This window comes from Capsicum annuum, chromosome 11, assembly GCF_002878395.1.
Source record: "Capsicum annuum cultivar UCD-10X-F1 chromosome 11, UCD10Xv1.1, whole genome shotgun sequence".
In the NCBI taxonomy this organism is placed as follows: Eukaryota; Viridiplantae; Streptophyta; class Magnoliopsida; order Solanales; family Solanaceae; genus Capsicum; species Capsicum annuum.
Genome location: NC_061121.1, coordinates 232561789 through 232587995, shown reverse-complemented (window position 1 = coordinate 232587995; position 26207 = coordinate 232561789). Strand labels below are relative to the sequence as shown.

The window sequence follows — 26207 nt, the reverse complement described above, 5'->3', positions numbered from 1 at the left end:
AAAAAGTAGGAAAGAGTGTAATTACTTCTAAAAGATTAGTATTTATGTTATTTATACTTTTATTTATTCTAGTAGTTCATATTTTGGGCCTGCCGTACCCGCTTTTTGGGCCTACTTTACCCGACTATTCATATTGTAAATTAGTAGGGTTTATACTTCAAACTCAAAAAGCTCAATAGGTTTTCTCTTCGATAATAATTACACTCTTCAGTGTTAAGTTTCAGCTTTTGGGTTTCAGATTTACATCTCCAATTTCTCTCTAATGGCGGTACGTTATTTTTTTTTTTTTTTGTATTTTAAAAATATTTTTGCAATTTTTTTTAAAGTATTGGTTAGCTTGTGGATTGTATTTATCTAATATTTTACTATGTTGTTCAGATTGACAAGCTTTTCAAAGATGAAGCTACTGAAGAAAAGGGTGAGAGAGCTAGAATGGTAAGTTACATTTTTGTTACTGAAATATCGAAGCATTATTATGTGAGATGAAAAATACAAAGTTTGGTAGTTGTATAATTGTATTGAAATGTTATATTATGTGAAATTAGGCTACATTTTGGGTGTGTTTAGTATGAAAAAAATGTTTTTTTAGGAAAATAAGTGGGTTGCATACTTATTTTATTGTGTTTGATATGAATGGAAAGAATATTATAGAAAAATCCAATTCAATTTATCATAATCGATTAGTTAACATGTTTTTATTGTATGCCGCTCCGGGAGCAAGGAGCGAGCTAAGTAAATCTTACCTGAAAATGAGTGAGATTCGATTCTTTTATAGAGCTAAGTAAGGAAAGGAAAGCTTTTTTCTATGTCAATGGCGTCGAGTGGATACTAAATAAGCTTTTGGGCCTTTTGTATCACTCCCCGGAGAAACGGAAATGGGTACATCAGTGGATCACGTGAAACTATAACTAGGATATGTGCCGCCTGCTATTCAAGTAGATCCGTGGGGAAATGAAGCTAGTCCATCTAATCATCCCCCACGAGTGGTCCTAATGCTGTTCAGGAGCTGTTGTGTCTGTTGTTTCACCAGCTCCGGATCGACAACAGACACGGGTCATAGGATGAAACCTATCATAACGTCATTATGTATAATCTAGACAAATACTATGAGAGGATTGGGGTTATGAGAGGATTTCTAGAACATGGGTGCACCAGAAAAAAATGAAAATAATGTTTTAATGGAAATTGATACCTAGTTCTCTAGACAAAAAACTCAGCCTTCAACCAAGTGTACCATTTAACTTTCTTATAGCATGGGTGCTAGCAAATAATATTATATATTTTTTTTTATAACCATGGTGTCCGGGCCAACTTGCATGATTCTCGACTAATTCCACGTGATACCTGCCACCTCCCACCAACAACAGTTACCAGGTAACTCGGTCCACTAAGGCTAGAACAGATGGGAAGAAATAACCTAGTGTTTTGTCTCTGTTTGGAATTGAGGATTGAGGCTGAGATCTCATGGTACTCAAACCCACTTCATTGAACCACTAGGCCACACCCTTGGGTGCATATTATATTAGTTTTTTAAAAAATATACATAAAAGACCTAGTTTTATGGAGAGACCACGGGTCACGTGCACCATAATTTAAGCTATAAAGTTGCCGCTGGCGGGGTGGTGGGGATGGGGGCTATGGGTGGGGGTGAAGATGAGGTTTCTTGGAGGGTGGGTTGGAAGAACACAGGCAATGTCGAATGGCACTTGTAGACCTTGTTTTCCCTACTTAATGGAAGACATTTTCATTTTTTTAAAGCAACTTATATTCCTAGAGAAAATATTTTCCTTGAACATGAGAAAATTGGATGATGTAATGTTTTTTGGAAAATGCTTTCCTCCGTACCAAACATCCCTTTCTTATAGCAGCTTACGAGTATTATTTTTTCGATTTTCTGATAACATTTGAGTGTTTCAAATTTCAGGCATCGTTTATTGGAGCAATGGCAATTGCTGACTTGGTAAAAACAACCTTAGGACCTAAGGGAATGGTGAGCTCAGTCTTCGATTATGTATTTTGCCGGTATTTAGAAGAGTTAGGATTGTGGTGGTTTTGACCAATACTGCATTTTGTTTCAAAACTTGCAGGATAAAATTCTGCAATCAACAGGCAGAGGTCACAGTGTTACAGTTACCAATGACGGTGCAACAATTTTGAAGTCCCTCCATATTGATAATCCAGCTGCCAAGGTCCTTGTGGGTATCCTTGATATCTGTGTATCGTTTTTCTTAAGGGCGTCAGATAGTTCTGCTCTCCTTTGAAATAATAATGTCACTAGTTGGTTGTTGAAATTAATGGATACTAGTGCTGAAGGTAAAGTTGGATCGTACCCCAAAATGAATCCACTGAGCATAGTGTTTAATAGGTTCATTTGGACAAATGGGTAAACAGGTAATAGGGGTTCAGAGGAAGATTACTCACAAGTCACAACTTACTTCCTCTTTGTTTTTTTGGTTTAAGTTGTCGTTTAAAAGAAACGCCAGATATGTACAACTTAGTTAAGACCTTTTGCAGATAGTTGAAGGAGATAGATAGTGAAATTTCATCACAAGAAAGATCCTGTGGCACAAAATGATGTGATTTTAATGCAATGTTATACCTTGACCTTTGTAAGATATCTCCAAGGTACAGGATGATGAAGTTGGTGATGGGACAACTTCAGTAGTCGTTTTGGCTGGAGAACTTTTGAGAGAGGCAGAGAAGCTGGTAAATGCAAAAATTCATCCAATGACAATTATAGCAGGTTTGTTCTGATGATCTGATGCCTTAAACATATTGCGGTTTTCTTCAAGCTTCCTATGTGAATAGTAGAGTACAATCTGCTTTATCGAATTTGCTTGTGTACCAATACTGCAGTGCTTGCTTGCTATTTTGTCTTTAATTAGGGATCTTTTCTTTATCTATTGAAGCATCTGGTATCCTGTCTATCGATCTTGATGGGCAGAGAGTGCCCTGTACGGAGGTAAGAAGGTATCCAGTCGGGTAGTCGAGGTGTGATGCGAGCTGGTTGGACACCTATTTTTGAAAACTTCAACTACTATAAATGAGATATTGCCATGAGACGACATCATTACTTTCACACCTGGGCATTTCCATCCAACAACTGTTAAAATCTTTTTCTTTTCTTCTTATCTAGCCAAAAAGTTGCAAGTTCCTATTTTTAGTAATATGCTACTAGTTAATAGTATCTAAGGCACCTAATCTGGTTTCATGCTTAATATACCTTTCAATGTTTTATTTGTTTCTTTATATCAGGTTTCCGGATGGCATCTGAGTGTGCACGCAGTGTTCTGGAGCAGAAGGTTGTGGATAACAAGCAGGATTCAGGTATTTTTGCTTGAGTTGTTAGTTGTATGTAACATCTTAGCAGAGAACCTACATTCAATGACATATATTGATTTTGATTTTCTTTGGACTGGTGTACCACTTTCTCTCTGAACTATGCCAAGATAACTTTTTCTGGATACTAGCAGCTGATAATCAGAACCTAATGAGTCCAAGGGTTATTTATTTATCTTAATTTTCTCATTGTAATATGGTCATTTCCTTTTTGTGTTGCAGAAAAGTTTAGATCAGACTTGATGAATATTGCAAGGACTACTTTGAGCTCAAAAATCTTGTCTCAAGACAAGGAGCATTTTGCAAAACTGGCTGTTGATGCGGTTATGAGGTTAAAGGTCAATATTTCATCTGCCTTTACAGCTTATGAAGGACATATTTTTCTTTTAATCATGTGATCTATGGGCTGTCTGCATTATTCAAATTCTTTTTATGCGAGTGAATCTTAGTTTCCTCTTATCTATAAATAAACAGTCTTTCCTTTTTCCTTGGTCAGACACTAAGTATTTTCTTCAAAGGGTTTGAGATTTGATTTCGTCCGATTAGGACTTCTTCACTTCTATTCAGCGAATAAATCCACGAACTTCTTTATACTATCAAATGTGAAAAATTCACATGCAAATAAGTCTGTCTCTTATGTATTGGTAAAAAGATTTGTGTTCTCTCATTCTCCCGTTCCGTTTGTTAGTTTCATTCATATATTGTGTTTTCAATCTTATTCTAAATTGATCTTAATTACAGGGCAGTACCAATCTTGAGTCAATCCAGATAATTAAGAAACCTGGAGGTTCATTGAAGGATTCATTTTTAGATGAAGGGTGAGTAAATGAGCTCAGGAAATCTTTTTGGTTTGAACTATTTGCTACTACCTGCATTGTTTTTGCATGTCTAGCTCTTCTTTGATTAATTATTTATTCTTCATTCTCAAACATGGTAATTTCTGGTTAAGATATAGAACTAAAGTGCTTTATTGCTCCTTCAATTTGTGTTCTTTGTTTACATTAGTTGAAACAGCCTGTTTATCCAACGTGATTCTACTGCATATGTTATTCTATCCTTCAGTTGATGAACCTGATGTTCATATAGATGATTTTCTTGGGCCTTAGCTAATTATAGAAGAGTCTGCCTTGAGCCCTTATGAGCCTAGGTTATTCTCTTATAAGTCGGCCATATAGGATGGACAGAATCCTTCCACGATGCTCAGTCGACCTTGTTCCAGTAATTAGCTAGATTGGTGCTTGTTTCTTCCAGCACCCTCATAGATTGGAGTAGCTGAAAGCGCTCAGTCTACATTTAGTGATTCCAAACCTTATAAGCCAAACATGATTTAGAATAAATTTCTGGTGTTATATACAAGTAATAAGTTTTTCCAGTTACCCCAGTCACTTCAATGGAGCATAAGTTTGTGCAGTTCCTTTTCCTCGTTGAAAGACCAAGCTATGTGTCTACAATAAGCGTTTCTTTATGTATTCTGTGTAACGTTTCTTTTATGTAGGTTTATTTTGGACAAGAAAATTGGGGTTGGCCAACCAAAACGCATCGAAAATGCTAAGATTTTGGTGGCAAATACTGCTATGGATACAGATAAAGTGAAGATATATGGTGCACGTGTTCGAGTTGACTCAATGGCCAAGGTTGCTGATCTAGAAGCAGCTGAAAAGGAAAAAATGAGAGAGAAGGTGCAAAAGATCATTAGTCATGGAATAAATTGCTTTGTTAACCGACAGCTGATCTACAATTTCCCAGAGGAACTATTTGCCGATGCAGGGGTACTTGCAATAGAACATGCCGACTTTGATGGTATTGAGCGGTTGGGTTTAGTTACTGGGGGAGAAATTGCGTCAACCTTTGATAACCCAGAGTCTGTCAAGCTTGGCCACTGCAAACTTATTGAGGAGATCATGATTGGTGAAGATAAACTGATTCACTTCTCTGGGGTTGAAATGGGTCAGGCATGTACAATTGTTCTGAGAGGTGCAAGGTGCGTTGGTCTTATAGTGTCTGCCTTTTATTTTTATTTCTTTCACTTGCTTGTTCAAGCTTGTTGTGCATTACTATGATGTCCCATGCATGAATGTTAAACCAAGACATTGTAGAAGCCTAATTTTTACCCTCCCCCTCTTTTAGATTGTTTGAACATTTAATTTTGTTTTAGAAGTCTAGGGATGGTTACTTTTTATGTAAACAAAAATATAAGATATATTATATGTATGCGCCCCCGCTCTTCTTTAATATTATAAACTTTAAAGGTCTTAGTTTTAGGTTTAATAAATGAAGTTTTAGTGAATAATATACAATAAAGAAAAGGAGATAAGATATAATAAGACGACAGTAACTAAACTAGGATATAATACGAGATTCAGTGTGCTTTTGAACCTTCTGGAGGTGAAGGTGTTTGCCGGGAAACACAAAAAGAACTGCTACACAGCTGGAACTGGGAAGGACTAAACACAAGGATACAAGAACAATTTGGAATAGTGTCCCTGCAGCTATATGGTAGGAATTTGGAGAGAAAAGAATCAGAAAATCTTTGAACTGAAAAAAGGAGAGGATGAGAAAAATCGAATACAAGTGCATTTATAGCTTAGCTTTTTGGTGCAAATCAAAGGATGTGAACAATATAGCGTGGCTTTCACTCAGTTCCTTAAATATGCAGAAAGGAACTGAATTTTTGGGTGGTTGCCATGCACACAGTACTGCACCGTCTTGGTGCAAGTTTATAGAAGACCAGTCCAGATATTGCAAAGATCTTAAAAAGTGACCCAAAACGTCGATTTCCAATTAAAAGCCCAGGACTAATCCTAACTATGTGTATCTATTCCTACTTGTTCACCCACTCAAACACACATTTCATTCACTCAAACCCTTCCAGTGCCACAGGAGCGGAAGACAGTGAACAGAAAGTAAAGGATTCTAACAAAGCAAAGATAAGTTTTTGATTTATTGATGTTCTGCAAAACAGCCTAACAAATCAGAAAGACTGGAAAAGTAAAGATATGATGTCACTTGACAAGCTTCGACTTCCACCCAAGACCCGACAATGGACGTAGTTTTGATGCAGCATTGTTCAGCTGTTTATTTGTACTTTTCCTAGATGACCTGCTTTACTCCTCAACGTTTGTGTTATCTGAAAATGGTATTGATAATATTGCATTGCTTCTGGAGATTTTTGTGTTTTCCCTTTTGGGTCTTAACTATGTAGATATGTTCTACCTGTGATGTGTTCTCTGGTTAACATCTCCCTTCGTTCCTATTTTCAGCCCCCATGTACTGGATGAAGCTGAAAGATCTTTGCACGATGCATTGTGCGTGCTATCTCAGACAGTAAATGACAGCAGGGTTCTTCTTGGAGGTGGATGGCCTGAGATGGTGATGGCTAAGGCGGTTGATGAACTAGCTAAGAAGACTCCAGGTAAAAGATCTCATGCAATTGAGGCTTTTACCCGTGCACTTTTGGCAATTCCAACCACCATTGCCGACAATGCCGGGTTAGACAGTGCTGAGCTGATTGCTCAGCTTCGTGCTGAACACCACAAGGAGGAAAGCAATGCAGGAATTGATGTCATCACTGGATCTGTGAGTAACTGATTTAAGATTTTTGAAATGAACTTTGTTGTCGCGCTGTGAGTTCATAACAATTGAGTATGAAGCTGCTCTGAGCTTGTTGTCTCTGCTTTCATTTTTCTTGAATTTGCCTTAGTTTCTGCATTAAAATAAGTGCTACAATGGAAATGCCAAAAGCTAAAACTGATGCAACATTCTAAAGTTCATGCTTCATGCTTGATCATGCCAATACTTTCAAATGAGATGTCTTATATTGTTATGAAGCACATTTCACATTATGGTCAGCTTTTGTTTCTCAAGCAAAAACTAATGAAAGCACATGCATCAACCCAAAAATACAAAAGTATATCTTTAGTCCAAGCTGTTTTCCTTCTCAGGAGATTTCACCGTAACACTATTAGAATTTAAATAGTTTGTGCTTCATTTGCTTACAGCTCGATGTTTGAGAAAGGCAATGTTTGTCTCCTGTCCCCTCTCGTGGATAGTCATTATTTTCCTTTCTCTTGCACAAGTGTTCCTTCGTTTTAGTAGTTTGACAATAGTTCTATTATTGACACTTTTAATAGCAAAGCAGAAGCTTTTGGTGGCCTTACTCCAGCCTCATTTTTTCATGCCTATAAGGTTGTTTTTAAACTATAGAAATAAGACGTATGTGAGTTAATTGACATTAACCGAAATAGAAGAGATGGAAGGGAAATAGTCTCGTGTGGCTTGAATGAAAAGCGAGAAGCAAATCTGAACATTCCTTTTCTCTTCCGACTCAGGAGGAACTTTCTTGTTCTTTATCTTGTTTCCGTTGTTCCATAGCACTATTCATAATCATGTCAGACAATCAAACTCTTGCTTGCTTGACGAGAGTAGTACTTGTCTAACTTTACTTATCCAAATCGGCATCTTATCTTTGACAGGTTGGAGATATGTCCGTGCTAGGAATATCTGAGTCGTTCAAAGTCAAACAGGCAGTATTGCTCTCTGCTACTGAGGCTGCTGAGATGATCTTAAGGGTTGACGAAATCATCACTTGCGCTCCACGGAGGAGGGAGGGAATGTAAAAAAAGACTATATCGGTCATGTTTACGCAGTTGAGATGACACTCGTGTTCTATTATGGTTTGAGAATTTGAGGTGGTAGGTGTGACAATTGTAAACGAGCCAAACGATAGATTGCTATTGGAACCATGCTAAAATGTACTACGCTGAGTAGTTTTTGCTTTTGATTTGAAGAAATGTTTTGTTCTGTTTCATCATGTAAGTTTTCAGCAAATGCATGTTTCTAGATTTTGAGTTCAGCTTATTAACTTTTAACTCAGGTGCAAAATTATCAAACCAAAGTTCTCAAAATCGTACCTCACCATTAACACCCCTAAAATGGTCCTACACTTCCTACTATGTTACTTTAATATTGAGGACAATTGTGCAGATTCGTCACTTTTGATGTCGCATTCGTGTTGAATTCTTCAAAAAGAATTCACATCAATTTTGATGTTGCACCTATGTCGGATTCTCTAAAAATATAGTACTACTTTTGGAGAATTCAACATGCACTCACCAGCATTTTTGAAGAATTCGAGCAACATAGGAAACGACAACAATACATTAAGAGGGTCTTTTGGTTTCTTTGTTTTTGAGCTTTAAATAATATATGCTACACTAAAACTGAAGAATAATCATCTGTCTTGTTATATTAGTAAAAACATTATCAACGTCTAAACTGAACATCAAAGTAGCAAGTTTTAGAAATGATCTTTCTTGACACATCTTCAAATAACTCAATCAAGCTACCAAAAACTGAGGTCTAACATGCTAGTAATTTGCATCTAGTGATCGTACACCTCCGCGCTGCAACTGGTGGAAAGCTGATAAAAGCTCCCGTCCAACTTCATACAAGCAGAATACATGGTTCTTTTGATGTATCTTCAAAGACCAGTGTACATCTTCTATCGAAAAGACAATCTTGCGTCAATGTCCTGAACTTGTAGCACAGTGTGCAACAATCTTGGTAGCGGTAATGCCATTTTAAGACCTGCCAAACACAATGCCGTAGAGACTTGAAAATAGTTCTCTAAGGAAAACTAAATCGCGGAAAGTATATGTCAATCATTTTCCTGAATCTGAAAAAATTAAGCATGCAGAAAGATTTTATGCTTCGGTTTTCTTAGTGCTGTTGTTTCCATATATGTTGTGTTTATGTTTGCCTTGTGCAGATGGAGGTAACGGTAAGGTCTTTGTACACTCTTAACCTTCCCGGACCTCACTTGTGGTATTACACTGGGTGTTTTGTTGTTGTTGCAGACTTGGAAAGGGGTTGATTCTAAGATGGTTGCTTTGCACGATACGCACGCATGTAAACAAGTATAGTACAGTGCAAACTTAAAAAATATCTGCAATGAAGCAAGAAATCTGCTGACCTCTATAATTTATGTTATCTTGACATCGCGAAGAAGTCTAGCAGCCATCGCGCCACATCTTCTAGCTTCCCAATCACTAAGTTTTCTGTTCTCTAGATCCATAACCAGACTATTGTCTACCTTTCCCTCATTGTCAGTCACGTCATCTTGATTAAACCCGTGTTTACTTTCATCTTCATCTGATCCATGGTTAGTTTCTGTTTCCGTAACCTCATCATTCTGCTGCTGAGCCATCGGTGTTACAATTTCCGAGGTACTACCTTGTGGCTTAGAGTTCATTATGTATAACTGGATGCTTGGGTGTTGGTAGGTGCTATCCATCTGCACAGAAGTAGGTTCAAATGAACGAAAGAAACGTCCAGACATCTCAACTGATCTATAACCATAAACTCTGGATATAGGACATATCGGAGATGCAATAAACCAGCTCAATGGTCGGAGAATTCAGAACCAAGAACTTAAAACGCGGCTAGACATCCATGGTCGACAAAATCAACAAAACCATTTGCAAATGCAAAATTTACTTCGACTACCTCAAGTAAAAAATACCGTAAGTAAGTTCCACAATATACATATAACTGATGGTAGGAATATACAGCCTATTTGACGCTAGCATGAGATGTCAGCAGGATGCACTGGAAATTACCTTTGCTTTTGGAACAGTTTTGACCTCAAAATTTCTCTTCCACATCTCAAGCATCTTTTCATGGACATTTGTTGATCGGATTTCATAACCCAACTATAAATGAAAGTTCATTAACAATAACGAAAAAGAGAATAAATTTTGTAAGTTCTATAAAATTTTACAGGATACAGCACCAAAATTGTTGTCTTCGGTCCAGACAGTGCGATTATTGTCTGCAAAAGTGGTTCCAAGAGATGCTCCGCATAAACCTAGTAAAGATAGGTCATTGTTAGTGTAGACAAACTACATCAGAGAAATAAGAAGGCATGTCTCAGAGCACTAGATCACTTCGAGATTAAAAAAAAAGGCCTAGGATAATTTCTGGAGACGACGCTGATAACAGCTTGTGCACAAATTAAAGGAAAAAAGGGCAGCCCGGTGCACTAAAGCTACCGCTATGAGCGGTGTCCGGGGAAGGGACCCACCACAAGGGTGTATTGTACGCAGCCTTGCTTTGCATTTCTACCGGAGGCTGTTTCCAAGGCTTGAACCCGTGACCTCCTCGTCACATGTGCACAAATTAATATTTCATAAAAGATAGCTGGTGTGCTGAAGAAACCAACGCCTTACTTTATCATGTTCTCATCTATGAAAATCCCTTCACCGTCCACTCTGAAAAATCATGGTAGAATTTAATACTGTGGCACGGAATACCATACACCACCGAAACCAAATGAGAAAGGATGTACTATGCCCTATGGAAAATCATCATGGATATTTATTCCTTAATACTTTTTACTAGCACTGCAATGTGCGTACGATCATTGGTTCCAGAAACTGTATGTATGGCTTCTCTTAGCAGAACAAAAATATTTCTTCTCAGTGCAAAGCAAAGGCCCGGAAATGAGCAAGTAGAATTCGACTACCCTATAGATTATAAAACTTACAACGTCAGTCCCAATGATAAAGTCAAATGGAGGGCCAACAGCCTTTATATGAGTTTCATTACCCCAGTCCAACTCGGCAGCCTGTATGGAACCAAATGAATCTACAAGGAATAAAGCTTTTAGTTAGATCATAGTAAATACAACCACATCCTCTCAAAATTAAATTCGAAGAAATCATCAGGACAGATCAGTTTTCATAAATAAGTACGACAACTGATGAAGAATATACAGTTCAAATAGCTAAAAAGATCCAAATGGCACATTAATTTGAAACCTGGATCTGAGATTGTCTGCATTATCCTCGAAGTATTACGCTCCACGTTTCTCATTAGCAACGGCAAAACCTCAGTTTGGTCAGTTGAAACTACATCACATCCAAGCAATGCCATGCCTGTGGAGATTTGTTCCATCTCAGACAAAGAACCATTTAACTGTAGATGGCATCTTAAAGAAACCAGTCTAACAAAGTAAAGGCGACCTACCAAATCCTGCTACGCCACAACCTGCCCCAAGTTCAACCACACGCTTTCCTCTCAATTTAGATGGAGAAAACCTCCCTTTTCGACAATTTCTTTCCTATAAATTCAAATCAAAAGATTCCAGCTAAGTAACGTCGAAACTGAAGGAGTAAGAATGCTCAATAAAGCATATACATGTACATTTAGATATATAAGCTTGCATAACTGAAGAAAAAAGACTCAATCTTTAAGGCCAATGATCACGGTATTCCGGCCACAACTCAGAAAAGGAAAACAAAAACGAAAAAGGCAAATAAAAAATCACTGTTAGGTTTAAGAAAAACAGAAAAGAGAAGGAATACAGTATTGTTATTCATGTTTGCAGTAAAATACAACAACAACAACAACAACAAACCCAGTGTATCCCCACATTTGCAGTAAAATAGAAACTCATATTATTTTTGTGTGTAGCAGATCAAACCAAAGCGGTGTTGAAGAAATTGAAGTTGAAGCATACCCGAGGGGAGTTTAGACCTTACCAGAAATTTTACTAAAACCATAGATGCATCCCAAACAGTTGTGCCTAAATGCTTCGAATTAGGATCCTGTCATTACATAAAGAGAAAAAGAAGGCAATAATTCAAGCTACTATATTGGAAAGAAGGTGGAGCCTTACCTTCAAACAGAGGCAAAGAAGGTAGTAAAGACAAGTATCATGACAAGAAACAGCAAGTTATGAAAACTTATATCCACAAACTAGTTGTAAAACCAAAACTTTTCTAGATTGTCCAAGTTATCGCAAAATGCCTTGAGAAACTGAATAAATGTTGGTAAGTATCACCGTCAGTGAAAGATGTTAACTAGTTTCACTGTCGGTTAATACTGCCAAGTTTCACTTTCAGCGAAAGCTAACTACTTTATTTGTAGTCTATGGATGTCCACTGCATAACTTTCATTCTTTATTGCATTCTCACTGCATAATTATCGTTCTTCAAGTCAAATAAAATGAAAATCATGATTCTCATATTCTTTATCTATCAAGAGAACATGTTATTCATTGTCTCAGTGGACATGCCAAAGTCAAATGGCATGAAGATACGGAAATCACCGTGGGTCAAGGAGTCACTAACATATCCAAATGAAAAGAAAGGATACATACTATATTCAAAGGCTAAGTACCTGGCAAAACTGAAGTTGATGACCTAGAACATCGATGAAAATTGCAGAAGTGTGTGGAGAATTTAACCTGGCATGAATTTACACTTTAGACCACCAAATGACATAAACACAAGAAATCATGAGCAAGAAAAGATCACTATCTGTATGTATGTACAGATATAGGTATAGTTTTAAGCAAAAAGTACTAGGATTCTGTACAAACCATCCTACCCAGGCCGCACTTGTGAGATTATGTTGCTTATCTTGTTGTTGTATTTAGGTATAATCATTTTGAGGAAATATAAAAATATGCATACGTTCTTTTTACAGATAGCACAAACTAAGTGATGATAACACATAATTTCTTCATAATTTTGTAGTCATGCTAAGATTTGTTTTGGCTAATCGCCATAGCAAAATAGTGTGTATTCTACCAACAAAAAGATAAAAATGTAAGCGCAAATAAGCCTGTTGTAATGTCATTATATTTGGTTCTATCGATTAATTCTATACAGGCTAAGTGATCAGATTGACTGCATTTCTGAATGGCGGTATATAAGCAAAGAAATCAACAACAACGCCTCAGTTCTAAACAAGTCTAAGCAAGAGAGATTGATTCTAAAAACAATTTTACATTTCCCTTCATTTCATAAGTGGCATTCCAAGTTCATCATGTCTTTCCCACCACTCATTTGATAAGCTTCATACACACAAAAGGTGTACTCTTTAGTTGTTTGGTACATGGAAAACGAGAGGTGCATTGCAGTTTATCAAATTGGGTATCTAAGTAAGAGCGATCAACAACAACGTCCCCACTGTCCCCCGTCCCCCCCCCCCCCCCCCCCCACCCCCCCCCCACCCACACACCCACCCCCACCCCCACCCCCCTCCTCACCTCCCTCCCTAAGCCTCCAATTCCCAACCGACCCACCCAGCCCCCATAATATCTTCCTAGAGTACATATAAATGTTCTTGCGATGATATTACTCTGACTTACTTACCAAACACCAGACAATAAGCAAGAAAACTACTCCCTCCGTTCAATTTTGTCTGTCTTACTTTTCTTTTTCATCCGTTTAAAACATAAACGTCCTTTTCTTTATCGACAACTCTTTCATTCCAACTTTCCACCTATCATATTCAAGATTAAACAATATTATGGTACATTCTACCTATCTTTAGTTTAAGCCCACAAAATTCAAAAGTCTTTCGTGCTTTTTTAAACTCTGTACCAAGTCAAAATCAGACAATCAAATTGAAACATATCGAGTACTTATATTCAAGAAAACATTTTCCATATACCATACATACTAAAGAAGAAAACTACTCCCTCCGTTCAATTTTGTTTGTCTTACATTTCTATTTAGTCCGTTTAAAACAAAATGTATCTTTTCTTTATAGACAACTCTTTCATTCCAACTTTCCACCTATCATATTCACCTATCTTTAGTTTAAGCCCACAAAATTTAATAGTCTTTCTTGCTTTCTTAAACTCTGTACCAAGTCAAAACCAGATAATCAAATTGAAACAAAGCGAGTACTTATATTCAAGAAAACATTTTTCTATATACCACACACACTAAAGAACACACCTTTAGTGTGTACTATTACAATTTATCAAATGAGAATGTCAATAAAAATATGTAAAAAAAAATAAATCTACAACAAATAAATTTAAAAATAATCAAAATAATGATAAGAACAATTACATACCTATCTGCCTCCATAGAGAACCATGCACAGTCTGTCAAAAAGGAAAAAAAAAAAAAAAACAGTAATTGATTTTTTGTCTTTTTACTAGCTGAAAATTTTGTAAAATCAGTTCATCAGCAAATAATAATAACAATAATAATAATAATAATAATAATAATTAATGAGCTCAAATTAAATATGGCATACTTGATTGAATTGTGAATTAATCTAAGCTTCTAATTCGCCGTGGGGTGGCGGAGTTAATATGGACTTATTTTTTTTTCTTTTTATATTTTAGCTGTTGTTGTACCACTTTTTTTTATTGACACAAAAATTAAAAAATAATAAAAGACACAAAAATTAAAAAATAGTAGTAAATGTTACTATGAGTAATTTTATCACAGTACTCTTAAATATAATAAATTTAATGCTCTAAAAAATCTATTAGATAATAAATTATATTTAATATTAAAATAAAATAAATAAAAATAGATAAATTATATATTAATTTCATAAATTAGATAAGTATTATTGAACAGAGTGCTTTTTACTTCTTTAGTATTTTAGTCCTTTTTATCAAAGTGTGTTTAGTTGGTCAATGAATTAGATGGAACACAATAAAATTTCATATTCAAATTTCAACAGAAATAAAATTTTGATATTCGAAACATTAATAATTTTGATATTTGTAAAATGAATAAGGTGCATTCAAACTATTTCAAAAATTACATTTATTAAATACGTTAAAAACTTTTTCTATTTTATTTTAAGTAACACAAAGGGAGTAATATAATATATTTCAATTATACTAATGGTTTTTGTTTTTTTTTGGTTTACGCATTGGTTAAGGAAAAGCATTAATTAAAAGATAATTTAATTAAATTGTAATTAACTATTACTCTTAATAAATTATTTTAAAATAATAAGTACTATATAATGCCCCCTTCAGTATTTTTTATTGGCTTCATATGAATTGTGTTATATTCCTAAATACTTGCTTCTTTAATTTTAAAAATAATTTGAACAAAATCTTTCTATTATATTTTTGTTCAATAAATATAATCACAATTAATTTTTTATTATGTCTTTGTTCAATAAATATAATCGCGATTAATTTAAAAAGAAATATAAAATTTATTTTAAAATATATTGCTAAAATTATTTTTAATTTTATAATAGCAAAAAAATTTTTTGCCATTAACCTAGTACTCTCTCCGTCCCAAATTTTCTAATTTGATTTCATATTTTACTTGTTTTTTTTCATTAATCAAGAAGAAACAATTTTTTTTCCATATTTTACCTTTTGCATTAATTATTTTTCTTCAAATTAAAATGTAAATATCATTTAATAGGGATATTATGGTAAACTAGTCATGTTATTAATTATTTTTCTTAATTAATGTGTTATCTTAATTTGAGATGAATAATTTGAGACGGAGAGAGTATCTTGTAAAAAATCACAAAGTATGTGGTATGGTGTAGAGCCGTTAATATGGGTCAGGCCTGTTGGGCTGACCCAACTCGACCTATAATTTAATGGAGTTGGACTTTAGTTTTTGCAATCCATTTAAGAACAGAGCTTTTTAGTCCAACCCGAATAAGCTCGTGGCTAATTGGGCTCGAGTAATGTGGATTGGGCTAGCCCGTAAGTCAAATATATGGAACTATTCAGATTTCTTATTAATATTTTTATTTGGTTTGAAGGATCATGTCAAAAGTTATTTAATTTCGCTATTAAGAGTATTTTTTAGGGTGTTGGAAACTTGATTAACAAGTATTAACATTATGTAATATTATCCGATAATATTTATATTTGTTAACATTCTAAAATTAAATTATAGAATATTATTTTTTTTAAAATGGTCTGACCCACGAGGCCTGCAGTCCACAGAATAATGCTGTGGACTTGGTGTTTTTTGACCGGCCCATCAAAATAATGGGCCAGCCCGGCCTGACACATCAAACTCAAAGCCTGTATAAATTAGCCCAAATAGGCTTGATCGACCCGTATTGACAGATCTACTGTAGTGAATGAGACTACCTCCGGAACGAAGCTCCATCCGATACGAATTCAAATTAGTCGAAATCCAATACAAAGCGTACACCATAGGCAAATTAGGAAGTACAATTTTACTCATCTTCCTTACCCAACACAGTACCCCTTCCAGCATCAATTTTTCACCTTCTACTATTGCCATACAATTTCTCGAATCAAGAAAAATTCCAACAATGAATCCACAAACTTCCAACAACAACAACAACCAAACAAACCCCAGGAAAAGACCATTTCAAGAACAAGAACCTAACAATGAAAAACAACCAGTAACACTAAATACCATGTTGGTAGCCATTGATCACAACAGCCTTTTTTACACTGTTTGTTCTACATGTGAAGCAAATCTACCTGACCCTTTACCAAATTCTTCATCTTCTTCAATACCCCTTTGTAAAAATTGCAACTTTAACCCTGCTTCTTCTGGCTCCAAACGCCTCTTTCGTGTCCTTGTATGTAGATTCTGCCTTTTCTTTATGTGTCTATGTTTGCAATTTCATGTTTTTTTTTATTGGTTCTTGTAGCTATCTAGTGTTTCGTGTAGTTCTATTGTAGTATTATTTTGTTGTAGTATTGTTCGACGACTATGTTTTGTTTTCTTTTTCATTGGTTCTTGTCAAAGATTTGATTTTTTTAGTTTCTTCTTCTTAGATTTCTGATGCTATCTAGTGTTTCATGTAGTTCCATTGTAGTATTATTTTTGTCGTAGTATTGTTCTGTTGCTATCTGTTGTTTTCGTTTACTATCTATTATCTATTGTACTTCCATTACTAGAACTAGAACCTACCAAAGACAACCAGCCAAAAACACTAAATTGCATGGTTGTAGCGTTGGTGATGGACGTGTTGACGCAGAGTATCCAAGGCGAGGTGCCTTGGTGTATGTTATTTGCGGATGATATAGTGTTGATTGATGAAACGCGGGGGGTGGGGGGGGGGTTGTGAATGATAAATTGAAGGTTTGGAGGTAAACCCTTGAGTCTAAGGGGGTTTAGGTTGAGTAGGGCCAAGACGGAGTATTTGGAATGCAAGTTTAGTGACTCGAAGCAGGAGGACAAAGTGGTGGTGAGGTTGGACTCCCAGGATGTGTGTAAGAGGGATAGTTTTAAGTACCTTGGGTCTATGATCTAGGGGGATGGTGAGATTGGTGAGGATGTTTCTAACCGTATTGGAGCAGGTTGGATGAAGTGGAGGCTCGCCTTGGGAGTGTTGTGCGATAAGAAGGTGCTCCTTAAGCTTAAAGGCAAATTCTATAGAGTGGCAGTTCGTCCGGCCATGTTGTATGGGGCGGAGTGTTGACCAGTTAAGCACGTTCACATCCAAAAATTGAAGGTGGCGGAAATGAGAAGGTTGCGTTGGATGTGTGGGCTTACTAAAGGGGACAGAGTTAGGAATGAGATTATCCGGGATAAGGTGGGAGTGGCTTTGGTGGAGGACAAGATGCGGGATGGAAGGCTGAGATAGGTATGTGATGAGGAGGGGCGCGGATGCCCCGGTTCGGAGGTGTGAGAGGCTAGCGTTGGCTGGCTTCAGGAGGAGAAGAAGTAGGCCGAAGAAATACTGGAGGGAGGTGATTAGACATGACATGGAGCAGCTTCAGCTCACTAAGGACATGACCCTAGATAGGAAGGCGTGGAGGTCGAGGATTAGGGTAGAAGACTAGTGTTAAGTGTGTGGGTTGTAGCTAGCATCAGGAGAGTTCTTGTGTAGCCGGATTTAGTAATCATAGGACAGTGTACATAGGTGTCTTTGGTATGGAGTGTATGTCACTACTAGGTGGGTGTCCTATTTTCTATTGCTTAGTTCCTATTTTCTTATTCCGTGTTGCTCTTATTTCCCATATTTCATATTTCTGTGATTTTATTCTATTATTTCCTATTCTTTATTTCGGTTATGTCATCCATCCCCTTATTTATTATCCCTTATCTTGAGCCGGGGGTCTATCAGAAACAACATCTCTACTTCTTCGGAGGTAGCGGTATGGACTGCGTACATCTTACCCTCCCCAGACCCCACGCTGTGGGAATACACTGGGTTTGTTATTGTTGTTGTTGTTCTACATGTGAAAAAAATCTGCCTGGCCCTTTACCGAATACCTATTTACCCTTTACCTATTTACTTCTTCGGAGGTAGCGGTATGGACAGCGTACATCTTACCCTCCCCAGACCTCACTTTGTTGGAATACACTGGGTTTTTTGTTGTTGTTGCAACTTCAACCCTGCTTCTTCTCCTTCCAAACGCCTCTTGTGTCCTTGTATGTAATTTTTCCTTTTTTTTGTGGCTATATTTGCAATTTCATGTTCTTTTGTTGGTTCTTGTCCAAAAACTACTCTTGTAATTTCTTGTTCTTCAATTTTTGATGCTATCTAGTGTTTCATGTAGCTTCGTCTTAGTAATATTTCGTTGTAGTGTTGTTCTGCAGCTATTGGTTGTTTTCATTTACTATCTCTTGTACTTCCACTTTATTGGTTCTTGTCAAAAAATTGATTTTTTTTTTTTTTGGGTTCTCGTCGAAGGTTTAGGCTTGTTGGTGTTTGTCGTAGTACTAGTCGTATATTGTAGTCGTTGATTTTGATATCTGTCGTCACATGTTGTTCATTGTGTGTCAATTATCACGTTATTTCGATATTGCTACTGTTCCTTTATTAATTGCTATGCTCCAACATTTACAACCAATCAAAACCCAAAAGAAGACCATTACTAGAACAACCTAACAATGGCAAACAATCAACCACACTAAATACCATAATTGTTGCCATTGATCACATCAACCTTTTTACACTGTCTGTTCTATTTGTGAACAAACTCTACCTGACCCTTCTCTAAATACACATTTGCCCTTTTGCAAATCTTGCAACTTTAACCCTGCTTCTTCTAGTTCCAAACGTCTCTTTCATATCCATGTATGTAAATTTTTCTATTTTCTTTTGTGGCTATATCTACAATTTCATGTTTTTTGTTGGTTCTTGTCAGTGAATTGATTAGGGTAGTAGGTAGGATTGTGTCCATACTTGTGGGTAGGCGTATATTATCTGACTGTCCATTCTAGTAGTTGTATTATTATTCTTGTTTCTTGTTCTTCGATTTCTGCCACTATTTGTTGTTTCATGTAGTTTGATTGTAGTAGTATTTTGTTGTAGTCTTGTTCTACTATTATCTGTTGTTTTTGGTATGGTTTGTTGTTTCTTTTATTTCCAGTACTTCTTGTATAGACTGTTTTTATTTTGCAGCCGAGTGTCTATCGGAAATAGCCGCTCTACCTCTAAGGTAGAGAGGATAGGTTTGCTTACACCTTATCCTCCCCATACCCCACCTTGTGGGATTAATTTGATAGTTTTAATTTGTTTTGTCAAAGATTTGATTTTTGTTTTAATTGGTTCTTGTTAAAGATTTGATTTTCTTTTTGTGGGTAATGTTGGTTTTTTGCAGGTGTCTATAGCTACCGAGAAAAGAGTGGTGGTAGTGATAATGTTTGATAGGGTGGCTAGGGTTTTGTTTGGTTGTTCTGCTGATGAATTCTTTGATTTTGCCAAAACTCATCCTTGTGCTGGTAACTTAAATTGATTTCCCCTTTTCCTTTTAATTTCATTTTTTTTAAGATAGTTTATGATTGCACCATTGAGTAGGTGGGAGAGGTTGACGATAACGGTTTTTAGGAGAGGTAGAGCTAGGCGGAAGAAGAATTTGGGTGGTGATTAGACGCCAGAACATGATGCATTTTCAGTTTACTGAGGACATGACTCTAGATCGGGAGGTATGGAGGTCGAAGATTAGGATAGAAGGGTAGTAAGTAGTCGAGTGTTGTGGTACTTTTATGTGGGAGAGTCACATTACTCTAGATAGGAAGATATGGTAGTAGAGGATGAGGGTAGAAGGGTAGTAAGCAGTCGAGCGTTGTCATACTTTTTGTGGGAGAGACACATTGCCCTAGATAGGAAGCTGTGGAAGTCGTGGATTAAGGTAGAAGAGTATTAAGTAGTTGAGTGTTGTCGTACTTTTATGTGGGAGAGACGGGAGCTAGTCTCCCGTGTTCATTTTCTCGTTATTTAGTAGTATTAGTTAGTATTCACAGACTATCATATTCTTCGATTTCTACTACTGCCTATTACTTCTTTTGCATTGTTCAGTTTGTTATTTCGCTGTCGACACATGTCGTTATTTTCTTTTCTATCCGGTTTTGGTTTCACTTCTTCTGAGCAGAGGGTCTATCTATAGACCTCACAAGGTAGGGGTAAGGTCTACGTACATCCTACTGTTACAGTCCGCACTGCAAATAACTGCTGAAATAACTACTAGTCTACTGCAACTCTTAACTACTACCGTAAATCATTAGAGACTAGGAGTGATCTCACTTGCCCTCCCCAAACTTCACTTGTAAGATTACACTGGTATGTTGCTGTTGTTGTACCTTTTGCAATTGAATTCCAATTTGCAGGTTACAATGGCAATTTCATTTATACTTGAAATAAGTAAACAATGTTGTTTGCAGGATATTTTTGGCGGCTATAGTCAGATGTCGTTATAGAGAACGTATAATATAACATAGTATGAAAGCTGGCTCCAAAGAAAACGCAGCCGTTATAGTGAAATATCGTTATAGAGTATTGCCTGCTATAGAGAGTTGGACTGCAATAGAATTCAATGTTTAATCTTGTTCATATTTCATATATTTTTTGAAATGTTTCTCCGTTGAACTAAACTTTAACTGCTACTTCAGTATTTTCTGCTACCATTGTTAGATGTAATATGTAAGTTAAATTAATATCTTAAATTCCGTATCCATTCAAAACGTGTTATTTAAACCGGAACGGGGAGAGTATTTGGTTATGGTCCATAAAAGATTGTCCAGGAATTTTCATAATTGCATTTTACAATGTTTTGCTGACTGATTTAAGAATGCTTTTATGCAGCTGCAGCTGCTGGTAAAGCTTTGGAGGGAGAGATGTTGAAAGTCACCGTGTCCCAGCCAAAGAATGGTAATGCACGACATCTCCGGGTGGTATCAGTTTTGCCATTGCGGACAGGTTTTCGGCCTGTGATTGAGACCTTGAGGGAACTATATCGAGCAAGAGGTGGTTCATAGCTATTGAGTTAAGGTGTTTGTGTCGATGTTCTTGAGCAGCCTTAATGTGTCTGTGTACGTCTCCATTATTCCATTGGCAAAAAGAACATGAATACATCTTTCGTTAAACATTAGTTTCTCCTCTAAACCCCATTGCGGGCTTAGCAGACCATGGGCACGCTTCTTATATTAAGCGTGTCTTTCTTGTGAATCTTTATTGTATTCCTTTATTCATATATTTATCGTTCATGCTTATAATTATTAGTCTTGGACTAAACATATATATTTGTACTTTTTCTTCCTTTGCACCTTTTATTTGCGCTTTGAGCTTAAAGCCGCAACAGACTTTTTTGCTTTGGATGACACGCCACAGTGCATTATGTGGCGAACATAATGCAAGATGACTAACAAATCGTAGAGTAAACAGTATGCTTCACTATATCTTGTAACATTATTCCAATATCTTAGAAGATTTAACATTCACCGGAAAAGGTGAAATGTATCGACATGATTTTCTATGTTTTGCTGGTATTATATTGCTGGAATATCGTTAAGCTGTTCAGTAAGTGTGGTTCCTGATGACTTGTCTAGGACAATTTGCCTTGAGTCCACCTCTGAAGCATTTCGAGTGCTGCCTTAGGTTGGTCCATCGGCACCATATGACCTGCATCGTAGACCTTGAGGAAAGTCAGAGGTCCAAAGTTCTTTAGAACGCCTTTCTCCTCATCGTCTACTGAGAAAGAAACCGATGGTGCAGCCCCAAAGCCTTTCTGTCCAGACCATTCTACGGCATGCACCCAATTTGAGTTCCCTGTTCCGTTCCATTTCAAGAAACAATAGTTTAGTCGTCGATTGACATTGTCTATATATTACACGAACGAATTCTCTTCTGTTACAGGTGAATGAAGCTTACCGAGCCAGTTGCAGATAAGGTCATACTCTCCAGCATAAACGAGTAGATTGATACCATCCTCAAGAAGTGAAGGAATACCGACTTCAGGATTCTTCATCCAGTCTGTCTTCAGCGCTCGATAAACTGAAGAACTACACGAGACAAAATCAATAACACTGGGAACACCTAGAGCTTTCTTAACTCGGGCATCATTGAGGTAAGTTTCCATTCGCGAGAAATCATAGCAATGGCTACCCTCACAAGTCTTCCGGATATCATAGTACTGCATGTAAAACAGCCACAAATCTTTAGAAAAAACATACATGCTTGTAGTTTATATGACACCGTTGTCTCGTTAGAGAGAAAAAAATGAAAGAAGTTCCGCGTTCTTACATTTATATTGCCTGCAATATCCGTTATATTGTTGAAAATGCTTATGCAATCTCTAAATCCCCTCGAACAAGCATCTTCACTACCATTTGCTGCCAATATTCACACGGCATGATGTCAACTCACTCTACGAGGTAAGGGCAAGGTCTACACTGAATGAAGGTTCTTTCTTTCTTTTTCTTTTTCGAATTTAACTTACATGTTGAGTGGGATAAATACTTACCACAAAGCTTAATTTCCTGTTGACATTTTGGATATAGTTGGTTTATATCATCGTAATCGTCTTGATTGATCAATTTCATATCCAAAGCATAGTCTGTGTAAGCTTTGTACTGAATTTCTGGGTTGGTGAGTCCATTACCAATGGCAAATCCCTGATCAAAATAGGCATGTAAATACATCAAGAAGTCCAACCAACACAAGTCGAAAAATCGCGAAAAAAAACCACTTGTTATACAAAAAAAAAGGGGCAGCCCGGTGCACTAAAGCTACCGCTATGCGCGGTGTCCGGGGAATGGCCCCACCACAAGGGTGTATTGTACGCAGCCTTATCTTGCATTTTTGCCAGAGGTTGTTTCCGAGGCTTGAACCCGTGACCTCCTGGTCACATGTCAGCAACTTGTTATTCTAAAATGGGCAGTCCGGTGCACTAAAGCTACCGCTATGTGCGGTGTCCGGGGAAGGGTCCCACCACAAGGGTGTATTGTACGCAGCCTTATCTTGCATTTCTGTCAGAGGCTGTTTTCGAGGCTTGAACCCGTGACCTCGTGGTCACATGTCAGCAATATTTACTTGTTATTCAAAAAAATAAAATAAAAATACCTTGAGGTTTATGTAAATTCCTTCTTTGTTTTTATTTCCTTGATGAACACAAGAAGCAAATGCAGGAATATAATGCCCAGCATATGATTCTCCAGTAATGTAGAAATCATTCTTTACATACTCAGGATGAGCTTTGAAGAAGGCCTATCATATCGTAAAATACATCGTATATTTCGAATTAGTACTAATCGAGATGACAACAACATATCCAATGTAATTTAGGAAAGAAGAAAGGTGAACAAACCTGTAAGAAATCATAAAGGTCATTGCTTACACCAGTTTCATCATGACGAATGTCACTTTCATCAGAAGTATAACTAAAACCAGTTCCTGTTGGTTGATCAACGTATATAAGGTTTGACACCTGTCGATTCGCAATAAGTTATGGTAATATATATTATTTTTTCAAATTTAACTACTGCACACCATAGTATAAAAATTATTTATACTACTATTTTCTACTAGTGAAAATACTTCTTATTTTCTACTAATTTAAGTCACAACAAATGAATAGCCAACAGTCAAAGATGATTAATTAGTTGGTGAAAAGAAACTTTGCATGAAAGAAAAAAATTCAGTCAAAATTAACAACTTGCTAATATAATAATATCATATATCAAAAAAAATATCTAACCAACTTTTCTTGAAAGGAACTTGTTTATACTATTAAATAAAGACAAACCCAAAGTTTGTTTCTTAAAACAAAAGGGCAGGTCGATGCATTAAGCTTTCGTTATACGTGAGGTACAAAGATCGATCACAATGCACGTAGCGTTCGTTACGTTACAGTCAGTTTACATGATAGCAACTTTATCAACAACAATAAACCCAGTGTATTCCCACATCGTGAGGCCTGGGAAGGGTAAGATGTACGCAGTTCATACCACTACCTCCGGAGAAGTAGCAAGGCTGTTTCCGATAGACCCCCGGCTCAAGATAAGGAATAGTAATGAAATCCTTACAAAAGGCATGGAACAAGATGACAAGGCAATAAATACGCCACGTATAGGGAATAGTGAACAAAGAATAGTAAGCATGATAGCAACTTTATCGATTACGGAAAAAAGAAAGAGGAAAGAAGAAGAACCTTGTCCCAGCCATAATCATTCCAGACAAGAGACATGTTGTCTGAAATTTTGAAAGGTCCATTTTCATAAAACAAAGCCAATTCACTGCTACATCCTGGCCCTCCTGTTAACCATATTACTACTGGATCATTCTTGTTGCTCCTTGATTCAAAGAAAAAATAAAACATCCTAGAACAAAACAAAAAACAAAAAATATACATTAATAAAAAAAACATCCTATGATGATCAATCATAAAGGGTCAGGGTAAGGAATATAATATTGCATGCACCCAAAAAAAACAAGCAGCTCGATGCACTAAAGCTATCGCTATGCGAGGTTTTTGGGAAGGGCCCTACCACCAGTGGCGGATCTACCCTTTGCCGAGGGTTCATCCGAACCCCTTCGGCGAAAAATTATGCTATATATATATGGTTAGAATTATATTTTATGTATATATACTAGATGTTGAACCCCCTTCGGTTAATTCGTATGTTCACTTATGAAACCCTCAGTGAATATCCTGGCTCCGCCACTGCCCACCACAAGGGTGTATATATTGTACGCAGTCTTACCTTGCATTTCTGTCAGAGGCAGTTTCCAAGGGTTGAAACCGTGATCTCCTGATCACATGGCAGCAACTTTAACAGTTACTCTTGCATGCACCCCAAGAGGATGTTATTTAATGAGTCTATCCTGACGCAAACATCAGTATTGAATAGGTTCATTTAATTAGTCTACTCTGATGCGAACATTAGTCAAGCTAATTTTCATGGCTCAAATCCGTAACTATAAAACGTCACATGAAGAGAATTTTACCGTTGTTTCAAGGCTCACTCCGAAAAAAATAAAAAGAAACTTAATGATGGCAATGAAAATAATAAAAAAAATCAAATTACCTTGCAGATTTAGTATGTACAAGGGGAAAATAACCAGCATGATGACCTAAATCTTGAACAGTAGAACCAGAATCACCAATATAAGATAAATTCAATTTCTTCTCGAATAATTTCTCCTCATAATTATTGAAAATATTTTCCTTTGAAGAAACAATATTAATATCATGTTTAGGGAATAAATTAAGTTGCCTAATGAATTTTTCAGCCATAGTAATTGGAAATTTTTTTGGACTAATGACATGTTCAACATTATCATTATGAGAAGGTAAGAAAAATTTGGATGATAATGAAAGAGATATTTGTGAAAATGAAACAAGAAATATAGCAATAAAGAGAAGAGAGAATGAAGACGAAGACATTTTGTTTATTTGAATGAAGAATATTTGAAAGTTTTTGAGATATATTTATAAGGAGGGAATGTGAGTGTGAAATGGATTTTTGTTATTTATTTATTTATTTTTTTATTATAAGTGTTTGTGAAAGTGAGAGGGAAGAAAGTGGGGAAGAAATATATGGGATTTAATGGTTTGTTTTATAATGCTATTAATTTGGACAATTATCAATTCTTGGTGGGAAAATAAAAATAGGTGCATGAAAAAGGGAATGATATATATTTTCTATTCACATCCTTTTGGGTTTTATCTATTTTTCTTTATTACATATTACATAGAGTTCTATATTTGTTAGATATTTATAATAACAATAAAAGATAAGTATTCAGTATCCTCTCAAACTATGTCCAAAATTTCTACAACATACTGCAATTTCACAGGGGTTCTATTATCCTCCTGAACTCAATTTTAACATATTTTTGTCACCATTTTATACTGACGT

At 36.4% G+C, this 26207-nt stretch overlaps 4 protein-coding genes across 4 annotated transcripts; 2 read left to right on the top strand and 2 right to left on the bottom strand.

The window, feature by feature from the left end:
- The first annotated feature begins 90 nt into the window (after positions 1–90).
- LOC107847488 (T-complex protein 1 subunit beta) lies at positions 91–8191 on the top strand. The gene is made up of 11 exons (XM_016691769.2): positions 91–268; positions 379–435; positions 1925–1990; positions 2088–2199; positions 2615–2743; positions 3256–3327; positions 3562–3677; positions 4081–4157; positions 4835–5320; positions 6600–6915; positions 7812–8191. Exons 1-11 carry the CDS (start codon positions 263–265, stop codon positions 7953–7955), a joined length of 1581 nt encoding a protein of 526 aa, XP_016547255.1. The 5' UTR covers positions 91–262; the 3' UTR covers positions 7956–8191.
- A 368-nt stretch (positions 8192–8559) lies between these two features.
- On the bottom strand, positions 8560–14543 carry LOC107848399 (protein N-lysine methyltransferase METTL21A). Its single transcript, XM_016693164.2, has 11 exons — positions 14398–14543; positions 14212–14242; positions 12520–12586; positions 11880–11945; positions 11365–11458; positions 11157–11273; positions 10883–10983; positions 10130–10204; positions 9957–10049; positions 9311–9631; positions 8560–8925 (listed from the first exon to the last, which is right to left on the bottom strand). The coding sequence occupies exons 2-10, from the start codon at positions 14223–14225 to the stop codon at positions 9320–9322; spliced, it is 939 nt and encodes a 312-aa protein (XP_016548650.1). The 5' UTR covers positions 14226–14242; positions 14398–14543; the 3' UTR covers positions 8560–8925; positions 9311–9319.
- Positions 14544–16199: 1656 nt separating this feature from the next.
- On the top strand, positions 16200–21569 carry LOC107848066. The gene is made up of 3 exons (XM_016692724.2): positions 16200–16695; positions 19673–19793; positions 21154–21569. The coding sequence occupies exons 1-3, from the start codon at positions 16222–16224 to the stop codon at positions 21324–21326; spliced, it is 768 nt and encodes a 255-aa protein (XP_016548210.2). The 5' UTR covers positions 16200–16221; the 3' UTR covers positions 21327–21569.
- A 151-nt stretch (positions 21570–21720) lies between these two features.
- LOC107847728 (serine carboxypeptidase-like) lies at positions 21721–25867 on the bottom strand. The gene is made up of 8 exons (XM_047399936.1): positions 25374–25867; positions 24497–24665; positions 23654–23773; positions 23410–23553; positions 22811–22961; positions 22591–22679; positions 22219–22480; positions 21721–22116 (listed from the first exon to the last, which is right to left on the bottom strand). Exons 1-8 carry the CDS (start codon positions 25730–25732, stop codon positions 21893–21895), a joined length of 1518 nt encoding a protein of 505 aa, XP_047255892.1. The 5' UTR covers positions 25733–25867; the 3' UTR covers positions 21721–21892.
- Between the last annotated feature and the right edge of the window lie 340 nt (positions 25868–26207).

Coding starts and splice junctions, on each gene's coding strand:
- LOC107847488 (XM_016691769.2), top strand. Junction 3,678..4,080: donor ATGCGGTTATGAGGTTAAAG/GTCAATATTTCA, acceptor TCTTAATTACAG/GGCAGTACCAATCTTGAGTC. Junction 4,158..4,834: donor GATTCATTTTTAGATGAAGG/GTGAGTAAATGA, acceptor TCTTTTATGTAG/GTTTATTTTGGACAAGAAAA.
- LOC107847728 (XM_047399936.1), bottom strand. CDS start 25,732: ATGTCTTCGTCTTCATTCTCTCTTCTCTTTATTGCTATATTTCTTGTT. Junction 24,666..25,373: donor GTACATACTAAATCTGCAAG/GTAATTTGATTT, acceptor GTTTTGTTCTAG/GATGTTTTATTTTTTCTTTG. Junction 22,117..22,218: donor CCTTATCTGCAACTGGCTCG/GTAAGCTTCATT, acceptor GGAACGGAACAG/GGAACTCAAATTGGGTGCAT.
- LOC107848399 (XM_016693164.2), bottom strand. Junction 10,050..10,129: donor GACCGAAGACAACAATTTTG/GTGCTGTATCCT, acceptor TTTCATTTATAG/TTGGGTTATGAAATCCGATC. Junction 9,632..9,956: donor AAACTGTTCCAAAAGCAAAG/GTAATTTCCAGT, acceptor ACTTCTGTGCAG/ATGGATAGCACCTACCAACA.
- LOC107848066 (XM_016692724.2), top strand. CDS start 16,222: ATGAGACTACCTCCGGAACGAAGCTCCATCCGATACGAATTCAAATTA. Junction 16,696..19,672: donor AACGCCTCTTTCGTGTCCTT/GTATGTAGATTC, acceptor GGTTTTTTGCAG/GTGTCTATAGCTACCGAGAA. Junction 19,794..21,153: donor CAAAACTCATCCTTGTGCTG/GTAACTTAAATT, acceptor GCTTTTATGCAG/CTGCAGCTGCTGGTAAAGCT.